Genomic DNA, 20855 nt, shown 5'->3' on the forward strand with positions numbered 1-20855 from the left:
CTCACTGTATTCAGTATTACTGATGCACTCCCAGCAGCTATATGGGACAACTGAGTCACTCATATATAGAAGTCCCACTAAGAAACAAATGATACAAATGAGAGAAGCCACCAAGTCATTGAAAACTACAAAAAATACTTTTCAATGACTATGACTGGAGAGATTGCAAGTTTAAAAGTTTTACTTGCAATCTCCCACAGTGCTGTACCTTGTGGGGCAAACTGCCTCTATCAATGTAAATATCATCCACGGCAGTAAAGGGTTTTTATCATTTCTGCACATTAGATGGGTGCAAGATTTGTTCCCTTTCCCCACGAGTACCTTTTTTGTTTATTTCTGGTACTTATTTCCGGTACTTATTTCCCTTATGTGTCTGGAGAATAAGAAAAAAAAAACAAAAACCTTATGACTGCAAGGTGAAAGGTTTTTGGCAGAATTTCTGGGTATAATTTTGTGGTAAATTGACCAAAGCATCAACTAACCCAAAAATAATCAAGGCCAATTAAAAATAATAATTAGAATAACCACAAATTCCAGGACTATACTACACTGTCACATCTTCAAATAAACATTCTCCAAAGCTACATGGAAATATATGTCACTAACACTACATGACCAATCCAACTCTTGGAAACCAAAGCGTTTATCTTCAGGTGATTGAACAGTAAAACACAACAGGCCTCATTCACCAAAGTCTTCTTAAGAATCTTCTTAGATTCCTTCTTAAGCAGTTCCTAAAACTCCAAGTCAGATTCATTAACATGTCCTTAAACTGCAGAATTGTTTGCAGCTGTATTTTTAAATTGATTTTGATTAATGCCATCTCCTTCTAAACTGAAACTTGTGCCTCGTGGGCCTAATTAACTTAAGATTAGCATAAGTAACAGCCCATCAATGCCCATAAAAGGGCAGGGGACTGCATGTCCGTGAGCAGCCACAGGTCTCAAAAAGGAAACAAAATGGCGAAAGCAAAAGGCAAATCAATTTCAGCGGAGCAAGCAGAGGAAAAAAAAAAAAAAGGCAGTTCAGAGGTGGAGGTTCTGCTGCAGGAAATCAGCCACAGGAAGAAAATTCTATTCAGTAGCCTCAGTGCAGGTTACACTGTTAAAAACTGACGTTCACCAGCTGCCTTGAACATGTGAAGTAATTCAACTATCAGTTAACTCACCTTAAAGAGAAGCTTTGTGTCAACTCGCAATTAGTGAAGTGAATGGACAACTTTAAGTTCAGATATTGAAAACATATAAACTTACATCCATTATCCTAAACTTGCCATTACAAGTGGAGTAAATGAGAAGAAATAACTTCACTTAACTTAATGGGGCTATCATTTTTTACAGTGTACATTTATTTTAGAATAAAAAAATACTCTGTAAATTACCAAAATGTAACCTATAATTAAAAGATATCACGGAAATATCACTGCAATATCGTATTTTAATGAACTTCACATAAGCAGACAACGCAACCAATGTGACAACATGTCAGCACTGAAATGTGCACAAGAGTACTCCTGAGTGTTTGTAGGATTTGTTCTTACCCAAGAACAAATCCTGGATAGGTAAGCATTCATGAATGCCACAATCTTTGTAAAAAATTCGGAAGTGGGACTTAGGAACAAATTTGTTCTTAAGAACGGTTCGTGAATGAGGCCCAGCATTCCCTAAACTCTTCACTTACCTGATGCTTCTGAAGGTCTGCAGCAGTCTTTGTTGTCAGCTCCGCGTGGAGTAAACATTACAACTACTTAAGGTACACATTTAAAAAAGATGCACCAACATGGGCGGGGCTCATTTTAAGCACTGAAAAGGGGGCGGGAAGGGGGCACAGAGCTGAAGGTCATCGCTTCCACACTGGAGCGGAGATACTGTTTTAAGAAGAGTTTTAGTCGTTCAGAGGTTTGCCACTTCATCAGGGGTAATTATTAAATATGGCAGCAAACTGGTTTTGTGAAGATCGTGTATTTTTTTGAGAGAGAGAGCATGAGTGAACTCAGGAGAAGAATGCGTTTTAACGCTCGGTATGACTGAGCACATTTGTAACATTAACATCAGTACACAAATCGGTTCTTTATTGAGAACAAGGTCGATGATGGACAGTTGCATGTACACGATTTGCGGTAACTAGGCTACTGACAGTTAACGTTGGTTGAGAATTTAGACGTTCGGTGAGAAAACTGATGGAACCAACGTGCAGATTAGATTTAATATCAACATGAGTACGTTTAGTAAAACCTACAGTCACAAGTATCGCCTACAAACTGTTTGCTGAAGGGATTCAGCTTCCTAAAGTCACAGACAATATTAGAACTTTAATCTGAAAGTCAAGTTACAAACTGAAAAATAAAACAAACAAGAACGGCCAACTTAAGACGTCAGGTTACTAAAACTACTGGAGCACAATGACAAAGCTAAAACAATTAGGAGGAAAAAGAAACACGAGTGTAAAAACTGTCCCAAAAATAATAACAGACATGGGCGCCGGCAATTCGGTTCCTCCTGTGAGCATTGCAGGGGAACGTAACGCGCTCAGGTGGAGACATGAAGGGAATAGCGCCACGTGCATCAGGAGGCGGCGTGCGGCGACGCAGTCGAACGACGATCCTGGAAAAAAGCAAATGACACAAATGAACCGTCTGGAGCTTATGAAGCACGTTGTTCCATCTTAGCTAATCGAACTGTGTACGTTTTCCAGATCCCACTGTCCAATACGTCTCACTCTCATTTAGAGAAATCCAATTTAGGGCACACTTGTGCCTTACACAGGAGATTAAAATTTGTCGAACACTTCATCATACGCATGCTTCTTACAATCTTTGCACGAGTTGGTGCATGCTGCACCAGCCACAGGCTGCTTCGACAGTGGCGGAGGGAAGTTTTAGAAACACAGGATTAGCGGTCTACCTCAGACCTATTCTCACCTTGATTTCACACACGAGGACTTCACTTAATAAGCGTAGCGTGCAGGAGGTGGCGGAGGCAGCCGTTCCGTATATGGGTCCCTGGCGCGAGGAACTCCATATGGAGGGACCCTGGTACTCGGAGAGACACGGGAGCGATCGTAGGAATAGCCATTAGCAGCGGGGGCCATCGCCGCATTAGGCACTCTCCTGATGGGGCTACGATCTCGGGCGTAGTATGAGGGCGGAGGTGGTGGTGGAATGGGACGACGCTCATACGGATCGAGCGGCGCCACCCTTAGACGATCTCGGACGACGGCTGGAGGGGGAGGGGGAGGAGGAGCACCAGCGCGTTGGCCTTCATAAGAGGTGACGCTATACGGATGGGCTCTGTACTTCTCATAATAATCTACCACACTGTATCTGTCATCATAGGGACGCTCTGGATAAACGGTACGTCTAGGGGGTGGGGGCGGCAGGGGTGGGGCGGGGTAACCTGGGGGTACATGGCTCAGACGTCCTCTCATATAGCCAGGAGGGGGAGGCACGGGCCTCTCTCCTGGATAGGGTGGAGGCCAGTAGCCACCCCTCTCGTGAGGAGGGGGTGGGTATTCTTCCTGCTCTTCGTACCTGGGACGGCTCTTAGAAATCTGCACATGGATGCGTTTCCCTAAACACACACACACACAAAAAAATTTGATTAAAATAAGGAAAATCACCATACAACACCCCGAGTGTTTCAACAGACGACTCCTTCCTCACCTTGAAATTCAGTGTTGTCAATACCCTTCAGAGCATCCATGGCCTCTTCAGAATTGGGCATGTGTACAAAAGCAAAATTCTTCACAACTGCGCACTCCGAGACAGTGCCGTACTCCTCAAAGAGCGCACGCAGCTCGTCATCAGCTCCTTTTTCTACGTTTGCCACGTGCAGCTTCACTGCACCCTGGTTCTTCCCGTGGCTGGCCTCCACGTTGATTGGTGTGCCGTGGAGCTTGTAGAGATGCAGATTCTTGATGGCTTTGGTGGCGTTCTTGCGATCGTCCATGTGGACAAAAGCGAAATTCTTGATGATGTCGCATTCGGTGACTGTACCATACTCTGAGAAGAGGGCCTTAATTTCTTCTTGCTCTGCCTCTCGGGGCAGGTTTCCTACAAAAATCTTCACCATTGTTGAAGTTCAGCTGCATAAGACACAAAGGAAAAGATGAACTAGACTAAGAACAAGTGCCAAGTACAAAACAAAATTTAGTAAGGCGTGGTGTGAGAGATATCCATTCATAAGAGCTGTGAGTTCAGATAAGACGCAATTCAGATGCAACGTTTGTCATCAAACTTTGTCCTGTCCCCATCAACGTCAGGCTGACATGTCAACAGTGACGGACATATTAAAATGGGAAAGGCACAGCAGAATCAGAAAACTCTTTCAAGCATGTTTGCAGTCCCAAAGTCAGATATAAAAGATACTCCGGCAAAATAATTTCCTTCAAGGTGAATAATGTTTATGTTATCTTAATGTACCCCCCTGGCTCGTTACTCAACTTTCACACGTCAGTATGTCATAGCCAGCCACCATGGACTTAATGTCTGAACCGAGCAGAACAAATTTTGGACACCACTTGTACAGTGCTGACCAGCTTTTGTGATTTAACACTGATCCCTTTCTACCCCAAGTTTAACAACAACACGCAAAGTGTACAGTGTGATCAGTCACAGGTTGTGATACTGTGTTGTCAGGGTTGTCTGTCGGTGCGTGCACATCACCAAGGCAATGGTCGCAACTATTTGTAGATCGGGTGATGGTTTTGGTGGGTTCCGTTGGACTATAGAAACTCTTTCCACAAGGCTTATCTCTTCTGTCTCAATACTAAACAGTTTATTTGTACATGTAGTCTTAATCAGTTTTTTTTGAAAACGAAGAATGGTAATTAGTAAAATCAATTAAATTAAAATTGCTAAATATTAAAATAGACTTGTTTGGGTAAATTTCTGTTGGAGGTAAACATTACATAAAGTTCATTGTTAAATTTTACTGAAATTTAAGTTTGGGTTGGAAGAAATGGAAGAGAATATTGAGGAGTTGGTATGAGCAAACGCTTTAAATTTTAGCTTAGGGTGATGGAGATATTTATTATAACAGTACTTAATTTAGGCCAGTTGCCTAGAATGACCAGAATGACCTTTTTGCGTAACTGTGGTGGATTGGACGTTTTAGTCTTATTTTGAAAAGGGGTAATTGAGAGGATTATTCTGCTTTTAAGCTTATTTCACGTATTTTCAGAAGCAGTGATGGCATTTTGTGGTATACTGTGGTCTATCGGTGATGATTGACTTTTTTTTTTTTGCTTTAAAGCCAAGAAAGCGACATTGAACTACAACAAGAAACACATCGCATAAATTAGTCAAACTTTGTAAAATCAGGATGTAAAATTGTGCATGTTGTTGATTATTAGTTTGTGTATTTTGTGATGTCAGTATCTTAAAACTCAAGTAAATTTATATCTTCATAATCACTAAATTAATGTGTCCAGAATACGTCAGATTACACCATTTGACTTGAAAATTATAAAAATCCCCCCCAAAAGTGTGTCGTCTCGCTTCCCTGGCCTATCTCAAATTGAGAGCTCTGTTCAAAGGTCATTCTCAATTCAATTCCGAATTCTGGACAACTAATATCAAAACACTATCGAAACTAAGTGGCAGAAGTAAGAAAGTAATTTCACTCTTTGTAGCTTCTTTAGGCCTTTGTCCTTGAAAAATGGCTGACGTTAGCTTAGCGTAGCAGGCTGTCGTCAGCCGTGTTACGTGTTTCCAAATAAAACTGTTCCTCTCAACACTTCGATCGAAATGAGTGGTGTAATTTCGAAAGTAATTCTACAACCCAATTTGCCATCATATTACACTAAAATGTGACTTTAGCGAAGCGGTGTTAGCATCGAGCTCGGCTGTTTAGCGCGCGTCGTTAACAAAAAAAAGGGATAAACGTTATTAGCATCGAAGAAACACTGACCCTGCTTCAGTGAATTCAAACTAAATATTCGTAGAAACTATGTACAATACTTTACCTTTCGCCCTACTTCGTCTTGAAAATAAGCGATAATATTCTTGACACAAAAGCTACGAAACAGCGGAAGCTGTGAATGCGGTCTTCTTCTTAATGTGAGTAAAACGGCGGGCAACAAACTCGAGTGCATTACCGCCACCAACTGGACTGGAGTGTGTGGAGCAGAAAGTGTGATGAGATCTGCAAAGGTGCTCTGTGCGATCCTTCATTACCAGTACATACAAGCACCTGAGTGTGCACAGTGTTTGGATTGCACAAACCTCTCACACATTCATCTTCAACCGCTTTTCCAGGTTTGGATCGCCGGGTTGCACAAACCTGTGGGGATAATTTGTTTCTTAGAATCCTCCAACTTTTTGTTAAAAGGCAATGCAACTTTCCCTGTTCACTCACTCACTCATGTTCAACTGCTTATCCGGGATCAGGTCGCAGGGGCAACAGCTCCAGCAGGGGAGCCCATACTTCCCTTTCCCGGGCCACACTGACCACCTCTGACTGGGGATCTCGAGGCTTTCCCAGGCCAGTGTGGAGATATTATCTCTCCACCTCGTCCTGGGTCTTCCCCTGGGTGTTCTCCCAGATGGACATGCCAGGAACACCTACCTAGGGAGGTGTTCAGGAGGCATCCTTACCAGATGCCCGAACCACCTCAGCTGGGTCGTTTCAACGTGAAGGAGCAGCAGCTCTACTCCGAGCTCCCCACAGATAACCAAACTTCTCACCCTATCTCTAAAAGAGACACCAGCCACCCTCCTAAAGAAGCCCATTTTGGCCATTTGTACCTGCAATCTAGTATTTCGGTCATGACCCAACCCTCATGACCATAGCTGAGAATAGGAACAAAGATTGACCAGTAGATCGAGAGCTTCCCCTTTTGGCTCAGCTCCCTTTTCGTCACAACAGTACGGTAGAGGGCATGCAACACCGTCGCTGCTGCCCCAATTCTCCAGCCAATCTCACGCTCCATTGTCACTTCGCTCGCAAACAAGACCCCAACGAGGTACTTGAACTCCTTCACTTGGGGCAAGACCTCATTCCCTAGAGCAGGTGATCCAGAGAACCATGGCCTCAGATTTAGAGGTGTTGATCATTTAACCCAAGCAAAAGGTTTGGGTTAAATGAAGGACAACTGCAGTTATGTTTGCTTATCCTATCAGATCTGGATGAAACATCCACATGATGGCATTGTTGTTTGTTTGTTTGTTTGTTTTTTTGGCTGGAACACCCTAGGCCCATGTCACATAATGACATCATCCTCAATTCCTTCAAATAAGTTTACACAACTAAATACATCAAGAACTGAGTGTAATTAGAGTTAGGTTTAGGGACAACCACAGCATGTAAAATTCTAGATTGCTGGACAATCTAAGTACATGCTGTCAGAATATTCTAGGCTGGAGTGTCGTGGACCATAACTTCTGTGGTCAAAAGGTCCTACAGTCAGCACTCACTGACTCACACACTTCATTATAGCTTCTCTCAGCAGGCACGCAGAGAAAAAACTATTTGATAGATTAGGCAATTGCAGATGAAAAATTTGAAAGTGTTTTGAGGTTGATCTACAAAGACTTTCTGATCTGAGTTTCAAGTCTATTCCTTCCTGCGCAACATCAATTTGGGAAAGAAATTTTCAGGCAAAAGTTCCTATGAGTAGATTTCTAAGTGTCTTTTTTTTTTCTCCTTCTTCTTCTTCTTATAGAATGCGTTTTTAGAGTATTATGGGCTGTTTTCATGCAATAAATAATAATGACACCATTTTCTAAAATAAAACAAAACAAAAAAAAAGTTGCATTACTTACAACGCAAAATGAGTCAGTACCTAAATTAATCTATTTGTAAAAGTTTTTTTTTTTTTTTTTTAAGTGAGATTCCACGTGGAATTTTTCTCGAAACGTTTATGACGTCATCATGAGAGGACGACTTTGACATGTAAAAGAAAACATCACATTCTGTGCGCAAATATTATAAGCAGATAAATGAATATTAAAAATAAATACCAGTCGGCTCGTTCATAATGAACATTCTGAAACATGCGTTCTGATAACCGCCTAAGTTTATATAATTAGAAAAAAACATCGCGTATAATGAAATAGTAACAATTTTTTCTTTTTTTTTTCTTTTTTTTCTTTTAGCCACAGTTTCGTTTTGTGTAGGTAAACAACATTAAAATCTGTCTGACTCCTTTACTCGATTAATTGCGTCATTTTGGAATTTTTGGTTTAGTGCTGCGTTCAAGTGCACAACAAAAGAAAATTACTTTCGCTTTAACGGCGACAGAAAATGTAATAAAAGTCAACATAGCGGTCACTAGATTAATACTTTGTTATGTTTTCTTGTGTGTTTGTTGGGTGTGTATATGAAATCACAAATACCAAGCCACTGAATTTGAAATCAGTATTTTTTTTTTAAACATGACATGAAACAAACCAGACCAAAATGCTTTGTAATCTTGTGGCCGTTGTTTCACATGTGCACGTGAACACAGCATTGGTTTTATTGGTTTGCAGAGAAACGCTGAGGAGGAGGAGGAGGCGGAGTCTTGTTTTCCTCTTGATGATGTCACTCTCTGCCACAGTTAGTTTTCAGTTCTTGTTGGAACAGTTTGGGCGTGTGGACAGTTATAAAAGAAAAGCGGGTAAGACAAACACATAACAGTAGGAAGTGATGAGTTACTTCACTTTTGTCTGACAAGGTCACTTAACCTTTTTTTTGCTTCTACCTCACAGATCGGTTTTGTGGAAGGTCAACAGGTAACGTTGCTACGTTTGCCATCATGGATGTTTCTCACACGATGGAGACCGAGGAGGATCTGCTCACTTGTCTGAGCATCAAGTTCTATCATCCCCAGCAGAGTCTTCGAGGCCTTTACAGCCTGCTTCCCACTGGGATCAGGATCCGACGTTCGGCCGACGATCCCCTCAGGTTGGGCCGTGACCCTCAGTCCTGCTGCTTCGCCCTGGTCGACCCAAGGGTTTCACGAAAACAGCTCGGCCTCTATGCCTACCGTACAGCTCAGAGCCCCAACATGCTGTTCACCATCCAGAACCTGAGCCAGAGAGGATGCATGTCAGTGAATGGCTCAGCCCTCGGGTACCTAGAGAGGACGGATCTACCGGAGAAGGCCCTAGTCCGCTTTGGAGAGTACGAGATGCTGATCATCCAGGAGCCAGGTGAGGCCAAAGGCAGCTACGAGGTGGAGTTTGAGGTTCTCCCAGTGCCTCCGTCCAGAGAGACTGGCACATACCCACCCACTGTGACACCCGTTATGGACACTGCAGGCTCCTGTGTGAGGAACGGTTTCTCCAGACTTGGATCTCGCGAGCCCTCGGAGACAGACGAGACTCTCCCATACGACTCATGATGAACGTATTGAAGGGAGAGACATTTTACCGTTTTTTAAAATGTAAACTTAACCTGTTGATCAAACAGGAGTGATTTTATTTCACATCCCATTTGTGGTCTGCGGTGAAACTCGTCACAGGCTGGTTCATGCGTCCACCTCATTACAAACAGGCTTTTCTTGTCTTAATAGTAGTTCTCAAGTTTCTGAGATCGGGTGACAGTATTAACAAAAGGGGAGGCTAAAAGCAAACGCAAAGAGGAATGCCTCAGAGGGCACAAAGATTCCGGAAATTATGGAACTATGAACGAAAGACTGAAATACCAAAAGGAACAATTTGGGAACCTTTGGTTGTATCTAAGGTGTAGAAACAGTATATTCTTGCATTTAAGCCAAGGCTAGTAGGTCACAATTTTTTCCATCTTCTCCTCAGGTTCTTCTTCCTGAGGAGCAGTTTTATGTGCCCATTAATCATTGCAATTGTTACTTCATCTGTGTCTGTATGACATCATAGAATAAAAGCATTTTGAAGATACTCCAGAACACCACGGCAGCAACATTGGGTTTTTGTTATTCATCATCATCTGGATGGCGAGCACGGCATAACATCAAAAACAACGTACAATCAAATAACGAATGCAAAATTTGGTACCTTGACCATAAAATGTACAACCGTTAACTATATTTTACATACATGTGCCTCTTGAGTAGAGAGGAAAATGGGGTCAGCTGTAGCTTTAATTACATCAAAGCTATGCTGAGCTGATATATGATCCTGCCTGCTCAGTGATTCATAATCTTAACAATGAGCCATTGTTGCAAGAGACATGCAAAATCTGAGACTTATCATTTTGCGAGTGGTAAACAGGATTGTAAATCGTTGGTACGAGATCCGCCACGCAGACAGGAGCTGACGCTTCCAGCAAGTCGTATTAAAATATGGCCTGGCCAACACATGACAGGAAATGTTTGCCTTTCATTTCTCAGTCTTCTTCAAAGAAAGGGAAGGACTTTAAGGGAAATCTGTTGAGCAAACTCACTCAAAAGAAACATGGGGAGGAGGGGGCTGGTACTTCTGCAAATCTTAGATTGGCTTGTTCAAACTTAAACTACAAAAAGTGTGTATATATATATATATATATATATATGTACACACAAAATTGTGTTCAAAATAATGAGTAAAGCTCAAAATCCTAACAGCTTTTATTTCTGCACACATATGAATGCATTTGGAACACTGCAAATTCTATTCCAAATCAAAAACAAAAATGTATCATTTGTTTTACAGAATGTGAAGATTTGGCTGTTCACAAAAAAGTGCCTATACAAATATTTAGTTGTATTTAGTTGTATAACCGTTTCTGAGAACTGCTTCACATCGGTGTTGTGTGGAGTCAACCAACTTCTGGCACCCATCAACAGGTATTCCATCAGATTATATTAAATTCCTCTGCATTTCTTAATGTTGCCTCAGAAATGGCATTTTTGATGTCACCCCAGGAGTTTTCTCTTGCATTAAGGATCCAGGTTTGGGCTGGCCACTCCAGAACATTAATTTTGTTCATCTGGCATCAAGATGCTGCACACTTGCTGGTGTTTGGGGATGCTGTCTTGTTGAAACACCCATTTCAAGGGCATTTCCTCAAAGTATTTTGATGTATTTAAACTGATCCATGATTCCAGGTAGGTAAGACTCCTGAAACTATAGTATGAAAAACATCCCTGTATCATGCTTGCTCCACTGTCTTCACAGTGTACTGTGGCTTAAATTCAGTTTTTGGGATCATCAGAAATGGTCTGTGGCACCTAGGCCCAAAATGCTGCATTGTGTCTTGAGGCCAGTTAATGTTTTTATTCAGAAAATTGTAACCTCTACAGGGCTGCACTTCTAATCCAGATTCTGGATCCATCAAGTTTCACTTTATATAAATTTTTTAAGATTGTTAGCAGGATCACATCAAAACTACAGATTTTGACAATTTTCAACAGATACATATTAGGCCATAGTAGACACCATTACATTTTGGAGGTGATTTGGATCAAGATTTCAATGTATATACACACACTTAAGGATTACTTAAAAACTACTTTAGATTCTCCCCAAATTTGCACCATAGCTCAATATTAGGGCATGGAAGACAGAATTTTGGAGGTGATCTGTATCCCGATTGGTGGCTGTCAAAAATCTCTTGTCCTTTGTGTTTTGATTGGAAATAGATTGTGCAGTGTTCCCAATGCATTTACATGTGTGGAAATAAGCAATTTTAAGGATTTTGAACAACCGTGTTAAGGCAGCACAGTAAAATATGAAGCAAACCATAGTAGTAGACACTGGAATGTAAGCTGCAGACGGGTTGAATGGTACACATTTGGAAACACATACAGTTGCTTATTTTTTATTACATAAAATCAATACAACGTACAATTGATTTATTAAATGCAAAACAGCAGAGTACACACTATACAGTACAAAATTCCAAGTTGCAGGAAGCAAAAGGTCTCAAGACTAAAATGAATAAAAAATAAATTTTGAAAACTGACCATTCCTTAGATAAACACATTTTAAAAAATACAATAAAAAAAGTTTCATATATGACAGTATGACACCATTGGTGTCACTCCAGACCAGATACCACCCCCCCCCAAAAAAAGTTAACAGCAGTGATAACTGCTTTTTACAAAAGTTGCTGCTCAAGAAAAAAAAGAAAGAAAAAATATTACCCAGAAAGCATCGTTTCATCAATTTAAAGTCCCACTGTTTACATGCTAGACATCCACAGGCTTGGAGAGGAAGCAAAGTTGGCTTTCAAGCCAACTTACTGTGGAACTTTTAAGTTTACACAGCCACCTCAGAGAGCAGGATGCTATTGTTCACAACTGCTGTGTGCCACTTCAGGTGAAATAATCAGCGCAATGCTGATGTGTTGCTATGTATTTAATTTGTCCACTCTGGTTTATGGGGTGTATTTTTAACACCGGGTGCACCATTAGATCAACGGAGGTTTTGATGGGACTATATTTGGTAGGGAGAATTGCCAACAGTACAATCCCTGACAAAAATTATGGAATCACTGGATTCGGAGGATGTTCATTCAGTTGTTTAATTTAGTAGAAAAAAGCAGATCACAGACATGACACAAAACTAAAGTCATTTCAAATGGCAACTTTCTGGCTTTAAGAAACACTAAGAAATCAGGAAAAATAATTGTGGCAGTCAGTAACGGTTACTTTTTTAGACCAAGCAGAAGGAAAAAAACATGGACTCACTCAATTCTGAGGAATAAATTATGGAATCACCCTGTAAATTTTCATCCCCAAAATTAACACCTGCATCAAATCAGATCTGCTCGTTAGTCTGCATCTAAAAAGGAGTGAACACACCTTGGAGAGCTGTTGCACCAAGTGGACTGATATGAATCATGGCTCCAACATGAGATGTCAATTGAAACAATGGAGAGGATTATCAAACTCTTTAAAGAGGGTAAATCATCACACAATGCTGCAAAAGATGTTGGTTGTTCACAGTCAGCTGTGTCTAAACTCTGGACCAAATACAAACAACATGGGAAGGTTGTTAAAGGCAAACATACTGGTAGACCAAGGAAGACAAAGCGTCAAGACAGAAAACTTAAAGCAATATGTCTCAAAAATGCACAACAAAACAAATGAACAAATGGGAGGAAACTGGAGTCAACATCTGACTGAACTGTAAGAAACCGCCTAAAGGAAATGGGATTTACATGCAGAAAAGCTAAACGAAAGCCATCATTAACACCTAAACAGAAAAAAAAACAAGGTTACAATGGGCTAAGGAAAAGCAATCGTGGACTATGGATGAAAGTCATATTCAGTGATGAATCTCGAATCTGCATTGGGCAAGGTGATGATGCGGGAACATTTGTTTGGTGCCGTTCCAATGAGATTTATAAAGATGACTGCCTGAAGAGAACATGTAAATTTCCACAGTCATTGATGATATGGGGCTACATGACAGGTAAAGGCACTGGGGAGATGGCTGTCATTACATCATCAATAAATGCACAAGTTTACATTGATATTTTGGACACTTTTCTTATCCCATCAATTGAAAGATTTTTCAAGATGATAATGCATCTTGCCATAAAGCAAAAACTGTGAAAACATTCCTTGCAAAAAGACACATAGGGCCAATGTCATGGCCTGCAAATAGTCCGGATCTTAATCCAATTGAAAATCTTTGGAAGTTGAAGAAAATGGTCCATGACAAGGCTGCAAAGCTGATCTGGCAACAGCAATCAGAGAAAGTTGGAGCCAGATTGATGAAGAGTACTGTTTGTCACTCATTAAGTCCATGCCTCAGAGACTGTAAGCTGTTATAAAAGCCAGAGGTGGTGCAACAAAATACTAGTGATGTGTTGGAGCGTTCTTTTGTTTTTCATGATTCCATAATTTTTTTCCTCAGAATTGAGTGATTCCATATTTTTTCCCCTCTGCTTGGTCTAAAAAAGTAACCGTTACTGACTGCCACAATTTTTTTCCTGATTTCTTAGTGTTTCTTAAAGCCAGAAAGTTGCCATTTGAAATGACTTTAGTTTTGTGTCATGTCTGTGATCTGCTTTTTTTCTACAAAATTAAACTGAATGAACATCCTCCGAGGCCGGTGATTCCATAATTTTTGCCAGGGGTTGTAACAGTTTTCAACAGATGTGTCAAATTATAGACGTCTGGATTTCCATATATAAAATCATCAAAAAGTAAAATTCCATGAAGCAGATTAAAAATAAATAAAAAGCTTAAATGGCACATCATTGGGCTTTTCCTGAAGATCCACACCATCCAGAGCACACAACTTCAGGCAGAAGGACCAAATCCATTTCCTGCAAATAGATGTATTATTTTAATACAGGGCTAAAAGACATTATACAGTGATTAAGTGAGGTGGTTGTTGGGGGGGGTAGACCAACACCAACTTTTGTAGGCAGTACTAAGAATGTGATGCAATAAAACTCCAAGAATACAAGCACAGTTCAACAACACAAAAATCCCAAGTTAAAAGAACTGATAGAGAAAAAGGTGCGACGAAAACGTCAGTACCACACCACTTCCCTCTTCAAGAAGTTTTTTTTTCCCCCCTGGGGGAGGACCCATGAATAATATTGTAGAAATGTTGGTTGCTGACCTCTCATCTTGACCAATGTGACTGTTATGTTGTTCACTACGAGTCAAAACTACAAAAAGTTTTACACACTTCCAGGTGTAAAGAGAAAAAAAAATGTTTGCACACAGAAGAATGCTTTTATTTTCTAGAAGAGACTGGTTCAGATGAAACATTGGTTTACAAGTCGTCAAATTACATTACCTTTTGATGACGATGCTCCTTATGAAATATTAGAGAACACAACCTGATGCCCATTTTGGACTCCAGAGCAAACAATCTGTGAATACAAAAACCCATCGCAAACATCATTATTGACCAACTTTGACTTGTTCTCTTACTCATACCAAATTATCCAAAACAGAAGTGCTAAATACCTCATTCATGAAGTATTTCCTTGAATTTTTAAGGCCATCACAACATTTGACAGCCAGCTGCTCAGCAGACAGCCTATAAAATGAAATGAGGCAGAGAGGAAGCTGAAAGAATATAAAGTATAACTCTTGCTGTGTATAGCTCTTTTGCAATGCATGACACCTACCTGTTTTTTAGGGCGGGCAGGATGCTGCACAGGGTGAAGTTGACTTACCGTGATCGGCCACCTTGCAGTGTCCACACCTGTGTAGAATCATGGATCTAACAAACCTACAAAGAGCACAGATACCAAGAACACCAAAAACCTCCTGCAATTAGTGGCACAACTTACACAGGTTAAGACAATAACGGAGAGTCTGACGCCTTGTGCCAAGTGAATGAAAATGCTAAAACACTGTCGCAAGCCGCCTCACATGCCAGCGCAAAGTTAATCATTGGCCTACGGTTCGACACAGCGGGCAGTGAACACAGCAGGCGACGCCGCAGCTCCACAGCACATGGTATGTCATCGAAACTGAGTAACTGTTGCCACGGAAACAAACCTCTCAGCTTGGACAAAAAAGAGAAAAAAAAAGCAAGAGGCTTTTTTGGCTGCCAGAATTAACTTGTTAAAATTTAGATCGCTATACTTTACCGCAGAGGTAATTTTTGCGGTTCACAGTTGTCATAACCACTGACAAATCAGTTGACAACTTTTCAGTTAGTCCCGCCCATTAAGAGGCGTCAACAAGAAGCTTCACTTGCAATGTTAAAGACATTTCTTAGACGACTTAATGTTAGCAGTTGTTGAGGGCGGGGGGCAAAGAAAACCAGCCTACCGTGTCAAGAAAGCCACTTAAACATCTGGTCCAGTTGGTTTACAGCTGCCCAAGAACACACTACAGAGCGAGGAATAACTTGACAATGTGAAAACCCCAAAAAAAAAAAACGCTTTTTTGTTTCACTCTTTTATTAAAAACCTTGGAATAAAAAGCAACTTTGAAAGAAAATTATACATGACGGAATTCTAACTTCGCCAGAATGTTAACAAATTGCAAAGAAAAAGAAACACACTGAAACATTGATTCGTCATGCCGACATGGCGCAAATGGTAGATGACAGCCACAACACGGGTGTTACTAAGCACTACTACATTGAATGTAAGATTTATTGTGGATATTCTGATTAACCAACAATTGTAGCTTTGTCAAGACCGGAATAACTTTGTTTTTCCAAGGATATCTCAATTAAACTAAAATTCCCTTAAAAAAAAAAAAAAAAAAAAAAAAAAAAAAAACACGTCAAGAGTCCTTACCCACTCTTGAAGAATGAGAAGCAGAGGGAAAAGAAAAGAAAAAAAAAAAAAAAGAGAAAAAAAATCGCCATGAATCGCATTGTTTCACACTGAATTAGATTAAGCAGCTAAGCCAGCAACCTAATCTGAAAGACATTTGGAGGATTTAAACAGTCCAACAAGCAGAGGAAAAGAGGCATCAACAACTCAAAAGATCACATGAACCAGATGCGTGGTCTTTTTGGGGGGGGGGTCTTTTTAAGTACGGGACAAAAGAGTATCTTCCAGTAAGCCTCAGGCGAACGCAACGCAATCCGCCATAGACGAAGGGGGGGGGTTGTATAGCGCCACGTGCAGCCGCAGACGACGACGATCTTGTGATATTCTAAACCTGAAAAGAGAACACACCACACATGTCAAGGAGGATGTTTTGAGTCGCGCAAAACTATTTTTTTTTTTTTAATTAAAGCAACAATATTTTAGGACACCATCAGCAGTTTCCAATCTGATCTGTTTGTAGCTCTGATGGCCATGGTCGAAAGCGACATTACACCTCAATTTACGAACTCGACTCAAATTTTGTTAAACATTACTTCATCAAACATGCCTAAATTGTATGCACGCACGCATGAGGTCATGAAGCACAGAGTTCAGTCTCACCTTCAGTGGTTAATAGCCTGCGTAGCGGGGTGCAGGAGGTGGCAGCGCTGGCCTTTCTGCGTAGGGATCCCTGGGGCGGGGAGGTGGATACATTGGAACACGGGCCACCGGGGAAAGCCGGGCACGCTCATAAGCGTACCCGTTACCAGCTGCAGCAGCAGAGGTCGGCCTTCTGAGGGGACTCCGGTCCCTTGATGCATATGCTGGAGGAGGGGGAAGCGCACGACGCTCGTATGGATCAATGGCTGACACTGGGAGGCGTTCTCGGGCAACTGCTGAGGGAGGAGGTGGAGGAGGTGGGACGGCGCTGGCACGTCTATCATCATAGGCAGAAGCAGCATAAGGATGAGCTCTGTATCTCTCATAGTAGTCAAACACGTAGCCATCTGGACCACCATAACTACGCTCTAAATAACCAGGTCGTCTCGGAACAGGGGGCGGTGGAGGTGGAGGAGGGAAAGCAGACATGCGGCCTGCGTAAGGGGGTGGCGGTGGCCTCTCGCCTCCCAAGTGTGCAGGATAATATCCTCTGACGGGAGGAGGGGGATACTCTTCTTCCTCCTCCTCAGGGAACCCTCTGGGTCTGCTTTTTGATATCTGAACATGTATGCGTTTTCCTAGAGAGGAGAGAGAGAGAAATTACCATTAAATACAGGAAAGGGGGAGGAAATGTCATGATCACATATTCCAAAATTAGATATGCTATATAACTTCACACTGTTGTGCAGTGTGAAGCAAATATTTATAGGTGGTCTGAAATGCCAAAAAACAACTTAAGCTCGAAAAAGAAAAAAAAAAATATAACAGAGCGCATTACAGTAACTTTACAGGGAAACTGTACACACATACACCCTGCAAGTGGCCAATTTTAAGAGTCCAAACAATGACAGAATTACATGTTTTTTTTAGGCCTACTACTATTCTGCATGTTTTTCTTTTTTATTTACTGTATTGTTTGAAGTGAAAGATTTTAGTTTTGTTCTCATTAGATATGTATGGGGGGAATCCTATATTGAGGATAGACACCTTTACCCATGAAATTAACCCACCCACCCGTCCGACCATCTTACAGTGTTTAATATTGGAAAAGGAGCACCTCAAATCAGGCAAATTAAAAAACAAACTTTAATCTCAGTGATAAATACATCTCGATACCTGCATTAGTTGAAAGTTTAATGTAGCTTATTTTGGTACTGCACTGCCCTCTAGTGCGTGTGAAGTACCAGTTTTACTATGTGTCAGATCACAAAAGCCACAGTTGACAAGTTGTTTATTTTACTGACTGAAAGACCGTGGCTGTTGGAACTGGTGTAATTAAGTAATTAGCCCAGCAAATGGCACTGACAGCAAGGCTGTCAAACAGCTGAAATGGTAACCAGACAATTCACAGACAGAGGCCATTCAAAGACAAAAATGATGTCCTGCTATCAGACCAGAGCATCAGTAAAATGAGTAATAAAGGGGTGTTTTGAGAAAATGCTATATTTTGGTTATCTGTTAGATATTAAATAATTAATGGTTATTCATATGTCTATGAATTATCTTTTTTGTGCGTCTATGAAAAGTCTGTGTCTATGAATTGTCCATAAACCGGCTGAAACCCCATCATCCCTTGGTCACTTTAACTACTAGTGACCAGTTGCCATTCATTTTTAGTCACTGAGCAATGCGACATGAGGACTGCCAAGCCGATTGAAGGCAGCATACCGTTGGTTGGTTGGTTCGCCATATGGGTGACCGTTTTTTGGCCTATGAAAACATTGCCAAATGCAATACAAATACATGTAATTTGGTCACTTTCCAAAGGGGTTCAACTTATTTAAACTCCAGTAATGTAGTGTTTCATTCCAGGTCAGCTTGGTGTAATCTCATTGTTGCAGCCAACGAGAGCTAGAAGCAAGTTTAAGACAAAACCAAACCAGCTGATTTCAATAGAGAAGATACAACTCGAGCGCGTTTTCATCGGGCGGCCAGTCACAGAAGTACAAATTCTTGCCTTCGGATTTGCCACTTATCTGGAAGTGACATGTAGTCACAACCTCCCAGTCAGTCATTTATAATAAAGCTCACATTTAAAGAGTAAAACATAAAGCATACATATAAACACACAGCTATAATTAGTGTCATAAGATCTTTAGTCCCCAGTATTTGTATCTTATCACCCCCCACCATCACCACAAAAAAACAAAACAAAAACAGCAACAAACAACAAAAGAGCCAAAAACAAAACACAGGGGCTCTTGAGTCGTTAAACAAACCAGATTACCTTGAAACTCTGTGTTGTCCAGACCCTTAATGGCATCCATGGCCTCTTCGGAATTATTCATGTGCACAAAGGCGAAGTTCTTGACGATGGCGCATTCTCCGACTGTTCCATATTCTTCAAACAGCTCCCGAAGCTCCTTGTCGAAGCCCTTCTCCACATTAGCGATATGGAGTTTGACTGGACCCTGGTCCTTGGACCTGCTCAGCTCCACGTTGATGGGTCTGCTGTGCAGCCGATGGAGATGGAGCTCACGCATCGCTTTGGTGGCGCATTTGCGATCTTCCATGTGGACAAAGGCATAGTTTTTGTACTTGGCACATTCGGTTACGGTGCCGTACTTCGTAAATAGGGCTTCGATTTCATCCTTGGTGGCATCCTGGGCGACGTTCCCGATGAAAATCTTCACCATTGTTGCTCCGGTGTGTTTATCTGATAAAGGGTAAAGTCTAGATCAGTAGCTAGCGAGGCTAACAAGCGCGCAAAACATGCAGTCTTGCTAGCAGGCCCGAAACATTTAAACTATACACCTCTGAAACACAAACGTTATACTCCTGCTTAAACAACAACAACAAAAAAAAAAAACAGACTCACCAATTACTTTCCACGCACATGATCTCGTTTCATTTCAATAAGCGTTAATTAGCAAGTTACCGTTAGCTACCGCGCGTTAGCCATTTTCTCTCGTTCGACTGGAGCGACTTAAACAACCTATTCGACGAAAAAATGGTTTTCCTTTGCAACAGGAACAAAACACTCACATCTACACTCGAAACAAAAATATAATTTATATATTAACTTTAAAATCGATAATACTCACCAAATCCTCAAGAAATGGTGCCACGAGCAAGCCTAAACTGGGTGGAAAGAGAGAGACGGCGGAAACCGGCAGCGATATGCGCACAAGTACAAATGCGATTGGTGGAAAGATACGTCAGTCTTAAAATTGGCACTATCATTGGTTACAAACGTGTTGAGGGAGGGTTTATTTCGTCTCGCGCAGTGTGACGACGAAATAAAATAGTTTCATTTCCGCAGAAAACGAATTAACTCGAACTTAGAGTCGAAAAAGAGGTTTGAAAAATAAGAACTTTTTCCTGCTGGTTTTCGAACATGGAATTTGCAGAGGATCAGCTGTTTTTAACGAGACCGTTCTCGTTAAAAACAGCTGATCCTCCACGACATGTCAACAGTTAACACTATTTTCCACTCAAATGCACCTAAACTCTTTCTGAGGACCACATGACGTGAAAACACAATAAAAATTTCTTACCATCCATTCTTTGTGCTCAAACGCCAAAGCAGGGGCGAATCCAGATGGAATGGGGGCGTGGGGCAGGGATGTGCCCCCCCCTCCCCCACAACACCCCTAGATTAAAGGTCCAGTTTTGAAGCCGTTTTTTTTACTACAACTACTAATACTATTTAAAATAATAATAATTTTGACAAGTAAAATGTTTATAGAGAATTTAAATGTTAGAAAAATGTGTCGAATTTAATAGTTACATTTATAAACAATGTAGGTTAGAAATTGCAAGTTTTACCGTTACAGTGCTGTCCATAGATAAATAATAAAGATTATTTTACTTTTTATAAAACAAGTATTTATTTTCATTGAAGTCAAGAAAGGGTGACTATAAAGTGAGTTTTGACAAAACAGGTATCATTGTCATGTTTTTAATTGGGGCAAATTAACAGTTTGTTTTTTTTGTTTTTTTTGCCTAATATAAAGCCCCCATCCACCCCCGCCCCAATTCCCTGAAATGGTACAGCCCTGTTTGCATCTTTCTCTGTTCACTGTGTCGCCTAACCGGGGTTGCCAGATGTGACGATTTCCAGTCCAATAA

At 41.1% G+C, this 20855-nt stretch overlaps 3 protein-coding genes across 6 annotated transcripts; 1 reads left to right on the forward strand and 2 right to left on the reverse strand.

Moving 5' to 3' along the window:
- Positions 1-1963: 1963 nt before the first annotated feature.
- On the reverse strand, positions 1964-6080 carry rbm4.3 (RNA binding motif protein 4.3). Its single transcript, XM_034164469.1, has 4 exons — positions 5965-6080; positions 3662-4083; positions 2921-3569; positions 1964-2603 (listed from the first exon to the last, which is right to left on the reverse strand). The coding sequence occupies exons 2-3, from the start codon at positions 4068-4070 to the stop codon at positions 2947-2949; spliced, it is 1032 nt and encodes a 343-aa protein (XP_034020360.1). The 5' UTR covers positions 4071-4083; positions 5965-6080; the 3' UTR covers positions 1964-2603; positions 2921-2946.
- A 2442-nt stretch (positions 6081-8522) lies between these two features.
- On the forward strand, positions 8523-9846 carry tifa (TRAF interacting protein with forkhead associated domain). The gene is made up of 2 exons (XM_034164488.1): positions 8523-8598; positions 8690-9846. Exon 2 carries the CDS (start codon positions 8737-8739, stop codon positions 9322-9324), a length of 588 nt encoding a protein of 195 aa, XP_034020379.1. The 5' UTR covers positions 8523-8598; positions 8690-8736; the 3' UTR covers positions 9325-9846.
- Positions 9847-13858: 4012 nt separating this feature from the next.
- LOC117505225 (RNA-binding protein 4B-like) lies at positions 13859-19909 on the reverse strand. 4 transcript variants are annotated; one of them, XR_004559050.1, is made up of 7 exons: positions 19829-19909; positions 19012-19440; positions 16746-17362; positions 15027-15082; positions 14815-14887; positions 14642-14717; positions 13859-14159 (listed from the first exon to the last, which is right to left on the reverse strand). XR_004559050.1 is itself a non-coding variant. In XM_034164815.1 (4 exons), the coding sequence occupies exons 2-3, from the start codon at positions 19418-19420 to the stop codon at positions 16755-16757; spliced, it is 1017 nt and encodes a 338-aa protein (XP_034020706.1). In that variant the 5' UTR covers positions 19421-19440; positions 19829-19909; the 3' UTR covers positions 14994-15082; positions 16746-16754. The 4 variants fall into 4 exon arrangements, 3 of the variants coding, with proteins under 3 accessions (XP_034020706.1, XP_034020707.1, XP_034020705.1); XM_034164815.1 differs by lacking the exons at positions 13859-14159; positions 14642-14717; positions 14815-14887 and having other exon boundaries at positions 14994-15082; XM_034164816.1 differs by lacking the exons at positions 13859-14159; positions 14642-14717; positions 14815-14887; positions 15027-15082 and adding an exon at positions 16242-16476.
- Positions 19910-20855: the final 946 nt, after the last annotated feature.

Source organism: Thalassophryne amazonica, chromosome 23, assembly GCF_902500255.1.
Source record: "Thalassophryne amazonica chromosome 23, fThaAma1.1, whole genome shotgun sequence".
Classification (NCBI taxonomy): Eukaryota; Metazoa; Chordata; class Actinopteri; order Batrachoidiformes; family Batrachoididae; genus Thalassophryne; species Thalassophryne amazonica.

Excerpts from the sequence above, each read along its gene's own strand:
- rbm4.3 (XM_034164469.1), bottom strand. The coding sequence starts at position 4,070 with ATGGTGAAGATTTTTGTAGGAAACCTGCCCCGAGAGGCAGAGCAAGAA. Across the intron at positions 3,570-3,661 it reads TGACAACACTGAATTTCAAG|GGAAACGCATCCATGTGCAG; the intron begins GTGAGGAAGGAG and ends GTGTGTGTTTAG.
- tifa (XM_034164488.1), top strand. The coding sequence starts at position 8,737 with ATGGATGTTTCTCACACGATGGAGACCGAGGAGGATCTGCTCACTTGT.
- LOC117505225 (XM_034164815.1), bottom strand. The coding sequence starts at position 19,420 with ATGGTGAAGATTTTCATCGGGAACGTCGCCCAGGATGCCACCAAGGAT. Across the intron at positions 17,363-19,011 it reads GGACAACACAGAGTTTCAAG|GAAAACGCATACATGTTCAG; the intron begins GTAATCTGGTTT and ends TCTCCTCTCTAG.